This window comes from Empidonax traillii, unplaced genomic scaffold (assembly GCF_003031625.1).
Source record: "Empidonax traillii isolate 1590-97213 ecotype Southwest subspecies unplaced genomic scaffold, ASM303162v1 scaffold240:size1935192, whole genome shotgun sequence".
Classification (NCBI taxonomy): domain Eukaryota; kingdom Metazoa; phylum Chordata; class Aves; order Passeriformes; family Tyrannidae; genus Empidonax; species Empidonax traillii.
In genome coordinates, this window is record NW_020955433.1 from 821,363 (window position 1) to 835,931 (window position 14,569).

Here is a 14,569-nt window from a genome sequence, read left to right on the forward strand (position 1 = left end):
AAAAGTCATCAGGAAGAGGTGCCTCAGGCCCCTGGGAGATACATCATTCAGGTTCAGCAGCCCAGATAATACACGTGTAGGAAAAAATTCCTTACTTGGTAATCTAGAGTGGGAAAGGATGGAGGAGAGGGAAAAGCTAAGCAAAAAAACAGAAGCATCAGGGTGTGGGAGGAAAACAGGAAAACACCAAACAAACCAAAAAAACCCAACTGGCTTAGAAAGAATGACCCAAAGTCAGAGTTTATCAGTTTGAGATCTACTAGAAAAGTTATTTTAATATGCTCTCCCCTCAGCTTTCTGCCTCTGCTACTGGAGGTGTTTAAAAAGAATCTAAAAATAAAACTCAAGACAGAATTAAAAATACACCATGAACAAAAATAATACCGACCTTTTTCTGTTTCCATGTAAACTCCCAAGAATACTGAAAAAGGTGCCAAACCATTTTTATGTCTCAAAAATATTTCTTCTACCCTTTTCATGACAATATCTCATTTGCCTTTTGTTTACTCATAACATGGCCAAAGTTTAAATAGACAATATAAGCTATGTTATTACATGATTGAAAATCAGATACCTTGTATTTCTCAAATCTGATAAAGCAAAACAGACTTCTCTTAAAGCATATTGTGGCTTGAAATGCAAGGTTTTGGAGCCAGACATTATTCTTGTTATCTTCACCAAGGTCTCACACTTTAAAGAAAAGTCCCATCTTACTCCCTTCGCAGGTGCCACCGTAATTGTATTTAACAACCTCCCCTTTTTAGCATTTCTTTTACTGATGGGATTCATATCCTGATCTACTCAAATTAAGACCAACTACTGTTTCCCTCCACAGTACGATTTTTTCCAACTTTTTTTAAAATGGTTGCTCTTCTGTATCATACTCCGTCAAAGGAAGAAAGTCTTTCATAACATCAGACCGTCTTGGTCTCTGAGCACTCATCTAATACATTGCAAGGACATTATATCTAGACTATCTTTTGCAAATGTCAGCTGGGGTGGCTGAGGAAAACACATACAAAGTTGTCTAGGATTAATGGCAGTTTTGATCTGAATTCTAAGGATCTAAATGTAAAGTTCAAGCATTTTACTGCCACTTTAGACAGGCGGCCTTTTTTGGGAGGGGGAACTAGCCCCTAGAGCATTCTACAAGTGAGCATTCCACATCACGTCACGTTTATCTGAAATTATCTAATCAATTTAGCAGCACAGCATATCTAACAGAATAAACATCTTATAAGGATGTAATGTTTCTAAACTCAGTATCAGTTTACATACTATTATCCATCGTGTGAAGTCTCTAACCCTGTGTTGTTTCAAGTCTGTAGCACACGCTTGATTCAAACTGCTCCAGACAGTAGTTTATCCATTAATGGAACAAGGCTTTAGAGCTAGGTACCAAAAACAAGACAAGCAGGACTAAAGCATGCCTTTTCATGTTATAAAAGTAATTGTTTCCCGGAATTATTTTCCAGCTTGATTTGAAAGATTATTATAAACAGAAGAAAAGGGCAAGGGAAAAAAAAACAAGCCAGTGTTCAGACAGTGACATTGTAAAACCATATTCCTATTTCAGGGATGTGAAATAATTTATAAGATGGTACAATATACATTATTTTCCATATGTAGCAGTTTATTCATGCCAGAGGGCAGATCCAGTTGTATCTAATCAGTGGAAAACCTTAATGCAATAGCTGCAGAGATATTTCCAACAGTAGCTATAAAAATAATACAAAAAGAAAAAAAAGAAAGTTCTTTCTATGAAGACTAAACCAGTAATATCAATGTATAATTGCTTTATATTACAAATGTCTCTACAACAGAATAAAAGCAATTAGCACTTCTCAATGCTTAAAACCTATCAGCAAGATTTTGTGATTTAAAAAAATTTAAAAAAAAAAAAAATCCCAGAGTTATAAATAAAAGTCCTGAGTAGGAAATCTGTCAGATAATAGTTTAAACAGAAGCAGCCTGACTTGAAGTGCCCACTCTCAGGTAGAAGCAACACCTATTGTACTGGTCACCATACAAACCTATAAACTTTAAAGCCAAGATAAGAGCATTTCAGGGGGTTCACACAGCAACTGACAGCAATTGTTATTTCATCCCTGCTAAATCATGATAGTATTTGCAAAGTCTTAGCTCACAGGAAGGATAGAGCTTGGCAGAGACTGTAGAGCAAGAGGCTTAAAACAAGCCAAGTTACGTTGTCTTTCCCATGAACAGAGATCATACGGTGACTTATCTAACATGTGGTAACCTGCCAGCCACTGAGACTTGAAGCTTGAGTCTATCAACAAACTGGCCAACTTTATGTAGTTTTCTTCCTTCAGTTTATGAGCAGGTTTAAGCTAAAACTCAAGATGTCAATCAAACCAGAACAAGTGTCCACACAGGGCCTGGCTCAACTGTATTAGCTTCAAATCAGTCTTAACCTAAAGAAGGGCTACAGCTAATTCACCTTTCAAAAAAAACCTGTCCAAACACGTTTCTAATGTAGAGCAACTGTACATAAGGAGGGTCAGTACACTCATCATCTTACCAGTTATTGCATCCTCTTCAGATGAAAAATGCTGTATCAGAATTCCTGCTATGGTGTTGTTAAGGGACAGGAACACACAATACAAGATCAGCAGAGGTGTGGAAGGGAGAGTGCATTTCAGGGAGAGAAGCAGCACCAAGACAGAGGAAGCAAAACAGCTGGCTTACAAGCCAGTTCCCAGCAAGTACTGAGATGCATCAAGCTGGCTCCTCCTGATAGAAGTTTCTGCTTCAGAACAATTCACAAGCAGACAAAGACAAAAAGCATAGGAGTAGTTCTACCCTAGCTAAAACCAGCTGCTGAATGACTGTAGGACCTTAGAGGCTCCAGGAACGAGAGGTCTACATTAGGTATTTAGTTCAGTGCGAACACCAGAGGTAGTTAGATTTTAAGGGGGTGAAAAAAAAAAGGAGTTTTGATTTACATTTCTGCTAGCATAATTGCTGGTGTGCAGATCAGGCCATGCCTGGCAAGAATAAATCAATACTACTTTCCTTGAATGTTTTGTGAATAAATGATTCCAGAAAACATCCTGACCTTGCATCATCAATTCCTGTTTGATGGGAAGTGAGTAGCTGTCCTTAGGCAATGGCAAAAGTATGCAAGGTTGTAGAGCATCTCAAGAGAAAGAGCCTGAATATCAATGGACAAAACATATTAAACAACCCATCTTGACTTGATTAATTTAATATGATAGCCCCAACACAAAGAACATTGAGGACTTTAGGATTTTTGCATATTCTGATCTGGGACTTGAGTTTAGGTTTAGATCAGAGAAGTTCTCAAGGGTCCAAACTAGCAAACCATTTCTTCCCATAATAAAAGACCTTGGCATAAGAAGCGTATAATAGATAGTTCTTAGCATCTCACTGGGTCAGGTAATGACATACACACACAATGCATGCAATATACAGAGACGTAGCAAAACAGTGTCTGCTAGTTCTAGTCAAACTCTGGAATTTACTGTAGTAAAATGCAGGTGCAAGACATTGCATATAATAAAATGTCAATCCCAGGAACTTGTCTGTGCCTCATTCAGAGATAGTTCCACGAAAATGTCACCTCATTGCTCACTAGATGTCACAGAGTCAAGTGAATGGAGACAAGGAGATATTAGGAAAGAATTAATCTGTGGTTCCAAAGACCTTGAGAGCTCTGCATTTGTGGTTCCCACATATCATTTGGAAAGGATGTTGAAATGCAAAAGACTCAGAGAACACCACAAGGACAATTTAAAGGCATGAAGTTATATCAGTATGGGTAACTGATAAATCAGTATCATTTGAACAGATGAGGACTCTTTAGACTGTGTATCTGAACTGAAGGGGCAGTACAGGACTTGTTTTATACTGACAATAGGACACGATGGTCAGATAATGTGAAGAAGAACTAGAAGGCACCAAATACTGCTAGTAAGAACCAGGTCCATGTCAAACAAAAGCAGGTTCTTCTTCACACAGGCAAGGCTGGTCTGTGAAACTACTGAGGAAAGGATGTGGTAGATGCTAGTAGTCTTTCAGAAAACAACTGGACAAATGGAAGAGAATTTCACCAATAGCTTCCAAATGGAAAAAAAATACTGGAAAAGAAAGTGAAACAACTCAAAACCCAACAAAACCAAATAAATAAATTTAAAAACAAACAAACAAACAAACAAACAAAACCACCACCCATTACACTTAGAATTCTCCAAATCATAAAATTGCTTAGGAAACAATTCTGGGAGAACACCACCATCTCAGAATTGTTAAATTCTTCCCCAGATATTTCCCCAGTTAAAGCCCATTGCCAATGCAAGACAGGAACCTGGAAAGATCTTGAATTGTATGGCATGTATTCTTGCATAGATATCTTTCTCTTTAGCTAATAAAAACCTTCTAAATATGAGCATCATTTTCAATGCAATTGCTCATACATTAATTTCATAATGCTTCACTCACTCCCTCTCTCCCTTGCCTCCCCTCTCTCTTTTCAGATTAAAGAAAATCCAGATGGGGTGCAGGTGCTGCAAAATGATTCAAAGGTACAAAAGAACAAGAGTTGCTTAGAGTGAACAAAAGCAAAGCATGAAACCATGTGACCGTGCTCCCCCCTACACCTGTTGCTTAAATTAGTCTATTTAAAAGGTTGGAGTTTTCTCAAAGTTTACAGTATCTTCAAGCATAGGCATACTGATTCCCTCCAAATGTCCTTTTTATTTACTGTAATTATGGTCCCTTCCAATCTCACATAATAAACTGTGTAACATTGAAAACTCTTCTTTAGTAAAGCTTTTTCCCATTTAGGTAGCATGAGCTTCCCTCAGTTCAGCAGAACACAGAGCACAGACTTTTTCAGATCTCCCTCTCTCCCCTAAGCAATGAAAATGAAGTAGAGTTCCTTGCTTCCATCATAGCTTTTAAATGTAGTTAGTTGTGGGAATTATTCTCATATTAAAAGTCACCCTAGAGAGTGAAGCCTCACTAGTTTAATAAAGACCTCATTTCATTCCCCCTTGGGGGTTACTCCTTCCCTTGGTCACTTCCGTAGAACAGGTAAGGAAGTGGAGCAGGGAAATGGTGCTCTGAGAGAAAGAAGGGAGATAAAGAAAAGAGAGAGGCCCTGAAAGAGGTAAGTCAGGAAAATGTAGAGCAAGAGGAAGAAAATAAATCGGGGGGGGGGGGGGGGGGGGAGAAGTGGTGGAGTTAAAAAATAAACGACGGAAAAGGACTTGAAGGAAGAACACCAGCAAAAAAAGGAGATATTTTAGCTACTGTATGAGGACATACTAATTAACAATCCATACGATGACTACTCATTGGCTAATCAGTTCCCCAGAGATAACAAAAAATAAAGCTGGAAACAAGCAACAGCCAGCATGCAGTTCTCCAACATCCTGCTTATGTTCCTGGTGAATCTCACTACAGGGGTTAGTTAGGATCAGTCCCGGGAAACAGCAGCTGACAGCAGAGTTCAGCATTTCCATTCGCTTTAGCTCAATTCTGAGGACCTGAGGTAAAGTTTAGTGACTCTAGTTCGTCAAGACCTCCAAGTTAAAAATGAAGCTTAATCTTTCTTACTAATTATATTAACATCATAAGTAATATTTCCTCTACAAATTTTCCTTACTCCAGCTATATTTTTGATCCAGAAGTACAATCACCTGGATGCATCCATGAAGTAGACAGCTACAAACACAATGAACAAGGCAGCAATAAATTCAAATTCAAAGAGAACAGTGAAAATGAAGAACACAAAAATGAACTCCAGAAGAATGAGCTAAATAGGACAGAAAATAAAAATCCATTAAACAGTACAAAAGAAACTCTCTGGAATCATGGAGGCAACAATTTTCAAGAGGATGGCCTTGTGAAGTGTGCTGCAAAGCTTGATGTTGCAGTCAATGGTGGCAACTCCTGTGCTGACGGGCACTCCACACTCAATCCCAACACAAACCTGACAAAAGAAGCCGGTGAAAAGGGAACCTGCAGCCAGTCAGAGGATTCTTCAGCCAGCAGTAGAGACTTTTACACCAAATCAAACAGGTCTGGACAAGAACTCGACCCAGAGACAGGCAGTCAGAGGAAGGCAGCCTGCGATGTGTCTAACAGTATTCCAGACTCCCAGTCTGCACAAGACAGCATCTTTCTCAAAGGAAACTCAATACTGGGGACACAAAACAATGCCATACTACTGCCAGATATTGATTATCCCCAAAATGGCAATCAAACCGGGAACTGTGTTGAAAAAGACAGCTTTTCAGTCCACTGCGCACATTCAGACCAAAACACTGGTCCTTCAGCAATAGAGAACCAGGACCTTTGTGTAACCCCACCTTTGCCTGGGAAGGAGAGCAGTACTGAACCTTTTGAAACTGACTCTGCAAATTTGAGTGAAGGCATTACTGGTGGCATCACGGCAGTGGCTGTTACCAAAGTCACACAGGTGCTCACAGCCCCCAGCCACAGAGACATCAGTGGAGAAACTGAGGAGGAAGATGCAGAAGTTGCAGCAGCTCTGGCTGCACTGGAAGCTGCAACTGCAGGTGAAGACCTGGAAGATGATGACGAGTACTAAATGAGGGTTTTATCCTAATACACTGGGTAAGATCCAGATTTTATTTCTGGATCTATACGAACACATGTACAGCACACATGGAGAGCTGTTATGAACAGCATATATAAAAGGAATTGGGACTAAACCTCTGTCCCTTCAGCTGTTTTATACAGCCTTTTAATTTCCACTGCCTGAGGTACAGAAATGCTCCCTCTGCTAATGGTAATACTCTTCTCTATTGAGCAAACCAGGAGGGCAAAGCATCATTTCTACTACCCAGAATATTCCGCTCTATACCCACCTCACCTGGACTCATGCAAATGTTTCCTTTGGTTTTGACCCTCATGAGGGTCTGCACACACTGTAGATTCCAGGTTCAGAAAATTTCCATTATTTAAAACAGAACTATTGAAGCCATGCAGTTAGAAACTACAGATTTTCATCATGAGCACAAATATATATATATATATAAAAATGAAAGTGTGAAATCAAGAAGGCAGCTTTGCTTGGACTTCACTGTGGCTATGGCTCCATTATTGATTAAGTCTAAGGCTGTGTATGTGCAGCAGGCATTAGGATGATAACCTCATCTCTCCCCTTACACCTGCCCTCAATAACCTCATCTCTCCCCTTACACCTGCCCTCAACTTCATGTTGCTGCTTCAGTTCCTTAAAACTGCAGAAGTCTAGCCAAATCCAAGAGAAGAGGTAACTTTCTGTTGGTTTAATGAGCTGAAACAGCTCACATAAGAAATGTACACATGCTATCAGAGGTGCCGGAGAGAGATGAAAACTCAGTCCCTACCAGTCTGGATAGATTAAAACTGTAGTAGAACTGAAACCTCTCAACTCCATTAAATCTTCCAGGCACACATCAGTTGCCTTAGCAATACAGTTTTCAAACACGTTATTCCTCAAGCATTCCCAGCAAGATGTGTTTTGTTTATGTACAAACACCAAGAGCCAATGTGGAACCCTGCATGGCTCTGCTGTAGTCCTTAAATTTACAGCAAACAAAAGGATCAAGTTTCCAAGTTGAATTAAGCATAAGAACTGAAAATAGATGCATTCCTGGAGGAGTTGCATTTCTTGTAGGGAAAAAAAGGAGGTAGAGATCAATTTGGTGCTGCCAATTCAGCAAAAATGTGGTTGAAATAGAAAGTGCTTAACATTTTATACTGAAATTTTATGGTTATCAAGTTTCTGTTATAAACTCCAAATAAATTTTTTAATCATATAAAAAATAAACTGGTGGCTTTTGTACTTTATGCATTTTCTGAATACAGAAATTACATTAAAGAAGTACTATAAGATGTAGCCCTCATTAGATACATGAAAAGCATCAACTATGTATTTGACTACCAACTATGCTGAATCCTAGTCTAACCATTAACATACATAAGGATCAGAATATTAGGAAGTGGGTTTTCAGTAATGTGTAGATATTTAAATTATTTCATTTAAATGCAGATTCTGTTTTATTGTGCAAGATTAAGTCAGTATTTCAATTTCTCAAAACATTAACAATATCCCTAGAAGCAATTAAAACAAACCAAAGTCTCAGTTTCAAGAGAACTATATTCAGCTACAAACAACAGTCACAACATTGTATCTGTAAAATAAAAAAGCTTTATATGTTTTTAAAGTATTGTACTATTGTTGATTTCTCTACCCCTTTGGTAATTTAATAGGTCCTTCTAAACATTTTCATAAATGCATACAAGTTTTACATACACATTTGTCTTTCAAAGATTACTACAATACCGAATGTCAGTGAAAGACTACTGGCACATTGTGTGTTACTAGTTATGATAATGACAGAACATCGCATATGTCTGTCTGCATTGTGAGAGCCCTGAGGGTATCCCCAGGCCTGTCCCTGCCCATCAACCCAGGGCTCTCCCTGCCCTGCCCAGGGTTCCATGTCAGCCCCCATGGGGGCCAGACCCTGCGCCAGCTCCCTGTAGCCCTGCCCAGCCTGGCCACGGGCCCTGCCAGAGATGCCTGCGATGGGATTGCCCTGCTGCCTGCAGCTGCCCCACACCCTGGCTGGGGGGGAGGACAGGCTCTGGCTGTGGTATCCACGCCTGCTGTCCCTGGGGAGACTCCACTGCCCCCCACATCCCAGCCCTAAGGAGCCACCAGCCCCTGCTGCAGCAGGACACAAACCACAAGAAACAATTTACGTAAAAAAAAAGTTAAAGAAATGCAACAAACACCCATAAAACTTACCCCATCTTTCAATATCCACTCAATCAATTTTTTCTAACCTGAGCTCCAACCTAAACTTTAAATGCAAATCATAGCAAGTTTCTCATCTTGCTCCTCAGGATTAAAACATGGAGAGTCTCTGGTCAGACCCAGCCCAGACAACCCAAACCAGGCAACCCTTCTACGGGTACCTGCCAGCAATCATGGGCCACCAGGCTGAAACCCTCTGCAAGAGAGCAGCTGAGCCACAGACATCGCTACCCTTACAGCCCAAGTTTTCACCTTGGAAGCTCATGTTTTACTTGTTATTCTCTAGAGCTTGCAACGCAGCAAAGAGGGAATTTGTAATCTTTCGTACATAAGCCAAGAGACATTGAGTAAGATTAAGTTTAGCACCTTCTCATTTAGCAGGAGGTCAACCCTGGATTATTAAAAAAATTTTCACATCACTACAGAGATGCCGCATATGACAACAGGAGTGGAAGACAGACCAATTCATCCAACTCAAGAAAGTTAATTATTTCCTAGAGGAAACATAACAAGAGAAGAACCTGAAATTTGACACTGCAGTGTTCTTCAGTTCAGCAAACAAAATTCTGACAAGCAAGCAGGAACCTGGAAATAGATACGTTCCATAAAGATTTTTTTTTCCTTCCTTTTTAGAGAACAAAGGCAATTGGCTGGGCAAGTGTTGCCACGGCAACTTCCCATTAAAAATTAAAATCCAGAAATAGAAAGTCTATTATTTTCTAAAAGATACTTCAGATTTTATTAAGTAAAACACCACTTTCTTAATCATCGTTTGAAGGGTAAAACAAGAAACACTGACTTAGAAATAAAAAAGTTAATCGTGACCTTATACTGTATTTGTAGTTTCAATTTCCTAAATGTGATTTAATTTTCCAAAAGATTAATTCTTGCCAATGTATCTCATTTTTCTAAATGAGAACAGAATATCTCAAGATTTATTAAGGTCTGTGTATATGGTGTTTCACATATTTATTCAAATGGCTATACTGTACATTTTAATTACATTGAAATAATTAATCTTAGTAGATAACTTTCCTTGAATTGCAGTATCTCTCCTTGCATAGAGATGGAAATGGAATCCATCTAAACTGCAGAAGCCCATCACTTCAAAATTAAATGTATTAAAACTTCTTCAATATGCTAAATACACAAGGAAGTAAATTTACCAAATTCATTCTACATGAAAAACTAATTTATTTTTAAACAATTCTGTTGATAAAACTTCCTTTCAGACATTATGTCCATCGAGGTTTTTGAACACAGGTATCACAAAATGTTTAATTATTAGAAACAGAATAATATTTTTTAAAATGAGATGCTCTTGGCAGAGACTTTTTTTTTTTTTCCTTGCCATCATGAAATCAAAACAGAACCTCCTCAGCTTGTTTCCTGGCCAGGCTTTTAAATTTCATCCATTCACACACACTGCTGGAGACATTAGTCTTAGGATCCCTTCTCCATTAACAGTTTTACTTTGCATCTCAGGGAGGTTTGTTCTTAAGTTTTCCTTCATTTTGAACCTTCACAATTATTTTCTGAATTTCAGATCAGACAATCCTTGAACTGAATTAGTTGAATTCAGAATAGAAAACAGGAAATACTACCTACCCCTACAAATGATATCACTACTGACCACTCCTGCAAACTGTGTCTCTCCTGCTTTGATTTTTTCCATTTCAAACAATGAGCTGTTGAAATTTTGGAAGAAACTAAAAGTGCCTCTTAGATTCTGCAATAAAAGTTGAAATAGATTACAGCAATTTTATGCCTTAACATAAGCAGTGATACCTTTTTAAGTGTTTTATTGTTAAATCCAATTTCACATTAGAACTTTATTACATGCAGTTACTCCCCCACTCCCTACCTCTTCCTCCTTTAGTAAGAGAAAAAAAGTATTTCCTTGTACAACTCAATTTAGAGAACAGGATTCACTCTATGAACCAGGAAAAACATTGCTTGTCTTGATTTTGTTTTTAATCCAATTGCTGAAGTACAGATCCCAAGCATTCATCCCACAATCACTGTGATCAAAAATATGGAGGTCACATCATTCCCAGCTCTTAATCTTGACTGAAATTATTGTAGATTAAACAGGATTTACTATGTTTTTGCTTTAATTTATAATTCAATTACTGTACATTAACAACTGAAAAATCTTTTTTTTATTCTTCAGCAAAACAGATAAACATCAGGTCTTTCAGGAAACACAGCATCCCAATATTTTGTCAGGTTGCAGACAACTTAAGTACTCAACCAACCCCACAAATAAAATTATGTCATTTGAAAACAGCCAATCTAATTCATTTGCTCATTCCTTCTGTTTATTCTGAGCTAGAGATTAGTTTGATTATTATGATGGTGCAGCAGCAGAAAGGAACAAGGCAACACCCTCAGCTATATACCTTAAGTGCAAGCATGGCCAGATTTTCAACAATCTGTGATCACAGGTCCTATCCCCCCTCTGCTTTTAACACTTGGAACTGTACCAAGTAATTTACCTAGACTCAGACTAAATGAAAGTAAATGACAAAGGCAAGATTACTACAGAGCAAAATGAATACATGAATGAGATTAAAATTCTGTTTAAGTATTTAAGGACAAACTGTAGGGATCTGGCCAAAACGAATAACCTAGGTTGTATCTATCGCACATTCTGAAGGCTGGCATCTAAATAAAGCTTTACTTTTCTTTGGTTCTTACTTGAGATCCTCTTCCAGAAGCAACAGATTAAATAATCTGGGAACATTCCTCAGATTAGTTTTTCCATAAAATCTTCAGGAAAAAAAAATCTATGCAAATTTCTTTTTTTCAATACAAGATGCGCTACATAAAGAGATTTTGCTGTTGCCAGAACTGGTACAAGTTTCTCCAAAATCAATTGCAGCACAGATGGAATATTACAGATTTTTAATTCCACAAATTTCAGTTTGGTAGGTAAAAGTGACACAGGGGTTACTCTAAAAAGTATGCAGCATACTTTGCCAGAATAATGCCAGTCTCATTTCGATTACCTTTTACTCATTAATCTGGTGTTTATGCACACTTGCATACAAAACTCATCCAATTAGCATCTGCAAAAAACTAACCATACTAAAGATTCAGCATTAATCAAAATCAAAATAAATTATCAAAAGCCTTACAAAAGAATATGCACACTCCACCCTGACTGGGAATTACTTTTCCAGATTCATGCCTGAGTGTTAATTACCAGGCGATACATGCTGCTATTGTTTTGACATACGACACACAGATCCTGTACTTCATCATTGCTTTGATTAAAAATTTGGCTCAGGGAGAAGTTTACATTGTTCCTTTTTAATAATTGCAGCAGCTACTTCCAGGCCAATGCAGGGCAGGAGAGGGACCAAGCTGCTCGGTCCTGGCTAGCCACAGCTCTGCCCCTGCACCAAGAGGCACCTCAAATCTCCTAAAAATTAGGGCTTTTTCAAGTTTTTGGTTATTTTTTTTTTTTTACACTGACACACTCCAACTTTTTTGAATTATCAATAAAAGCTTCATAGCTCCCTCTGCTGCCAGCAAGTATATAATTCATTTGCTCTATACAAAATCTGCTTGCATCTGACAGAAAACAATGCGCTCCTGTCTCACTTTCTATGCATATACGTGCATGTGTATACACACACAGGTATGTAGAATCCTTAGAAAATAAGATTTCGGAAATATTATGGGAAAAATTAATTTAAGCTTCCCCTAAGATTGCTGCTTTTATATGATAATTATTTTGACTGTAAATCAAAATATTTAAGATCAGCAATTAAATACTGTTTTCATATGATAATTCAAAATAGTATCTTATTCAGCACGAAAATCAAACCACATTGCCTGGGTATTTAGCTGTGTATCCAGTGACACCCATGGAGCAATGGTTAAATTTTTCAGAACAGGTCAGAGACAAGAGTTTTTCTCAAACTGCTTCTGCCCTTACTATCACTACTATTTTTTCAGTCCATCATCCCAAGTCTTTCGTACCCCCAGTTGCTGCCTCCTCTCCGAAGCTGCCCCTCTGTCATCAGTGCCAGCAGGTATCAGCTAGGTTTGTTAGTTGTTTTGCTGTTGCTGTTCTGCTGCATGCTGACAGCTATGAAGAGCTTACTGAAGCCAACACTCTCTGTTCCCCATGACCACCATTTCAAGACCACCGACACAACTGTGCCACACCAGCCCGAGTGCCTCCTGTCCGCCACTGCCGCACACCTAACAACTGCAGCCCAGAAGAAACAACTGACTGAAAACTGGCAAGTTTAAAAACAGCTAACAAGGGACAGGGCTATCAGAGAGTTTACACATATAAAACTGAGGGGTTACATTGGTAGAAAAATGCATTTGCCAATATATCCTCCCTTGTACAAGGCAGTTACGCTGCAGCTACACTTGATGCCACCGCATCTCAGCACTAGAGGCTGCACAGATATAATTTAAGAGGTGTTTCAGTTGCGATACAACAAGGCCTACCCTGCTAAGACTTACACAGAGCCAAAGCCTGACTGCACATCCAGGAGAAGACGGTCAAGCACTACCCAAATAACTCACTCTGGACTAAGGTCTGCCCATGTCACAGGGGACTTGGCATCTCTTACCTAAAGTTACTAGCAAGTATACCACCAACTCACTCTTTTTCCCCAGTCACAAATGATTTGGAGGCTGCTTACTGTAACAGCAGAGAGTTCTCAGACCTTGCCACTATTTTTTGCCTATAGCTTTTGCACTATAGCTTTTGTCATCTTCTCGCTTCCAGCACTATGGGCCTGGCATCTCTCCTACCTCCATTTCTCTGAAAGCTAGCAGAACAGACTCCTACTTCCCCAAACTGTTCAGCTTCCTTTTCCTTGTCTTGCTCCAGACCTACATACCTTTTAATTAGTTTTGCCTCACCAGATTGCTTTAACCTGCCAGGAAGGCAGCTCTGAGGCTGACAGGGTGCCTTGCAGCTCTGTGCAGTGGTAGCTCCAGAATCAGCTAGCCCTGCCTCAGGTGGTGCAGACCGAGGAGATAAGTATCCAGAACAAGAGGTACAATCAAATTATGGCTCAAACAAACTAACCAGCAGCACCTCAGTACATATCCCCTACCACTGAAGAGGAAAAACAACATTTCAAAACTTAAAATTTAAAAAAAAAAAAAAATTCAACAAGGATACAAAAAATGAAAGAAGTGGAAATGAATCCAGCCTTTGCCAGTACTTCAAGCCTAACTGCAAACTTCCCTCAAAAAAAATCTCAAAATAAAAGAGTTCACAAAACATTAAGAAAAATAATTAACTCAAAATCCATCTTTATCTAAGCCTTACATATTGTTCATTAAAATTAGATAGCCAAGGCTTAACCACTCTGTTTCCTTGTTTATTCATTAGCAGCAGCATTACACACTTAGCATGGAAAAGGAAAGAACAGGTCTAAAGTGCACAGATACCCTAAATTAATAGACACAAACTGATTCACACTTCAGGCTATATTTGGGGCACAGGTGGGAGTACTCAACAACCACTATACATCCAGGAAACTTAATTCCTCAGAAAAGACAGTCTCAGATTCCAACCCTGTAGGCACTTTCAGCGTCACCAAACCATATGTTCTCCTCTCATCCAGAAAGGAATAATCTCATAAAAAGGTACTTTTTAACCCATATGATTTTGTACAAGCTCAATTCATTTGTAGGGGAAAAAACCCCAAACAAGCAGAAAAGAAATTTATCTGACTCTCTTTTCTCCTGTTGTTTCTTAACATGCTTTTA

At 38.8% G+C, this 14,569-nt stretch overlaps 1 protein-coding gene across 3 annotated transcripts in view; it reads left to right on the forward strand.

Annotated features, from left to right (window-relative positions):
* Window positions 1–7,194, forward strand: part of CUNH4orf19 (chromosome unknown C4orf19 homolog) — a 44,304-nt gene extending 37,110 nt beyond the window's left edge. For all 3 annotated transcript variants that reach the window (XM_027888567.1, XM_027888568.1, XM_027888569.1), the window contains 2 exons: window positions 4,518–4,565; window positions 5,656–7,194. In XM_027888567.1, coding sequence (XP_027744368.1) covers window positions 4,534–4,565; window positions 5,656–6,598 — 975 coding nt within the window. In that variant the 5' untranslated portion in view covers window positions 4,518–4,533 and the 3' untranslated portion in view covers window positions 6,599–7,194. The remainder of the gene's footprint in view (window positions 1–4,517; window positions 4,566–5,655) is intronic.
* Window positions 7,195–14,569: the final 7,375 nt, after the last annotated feature.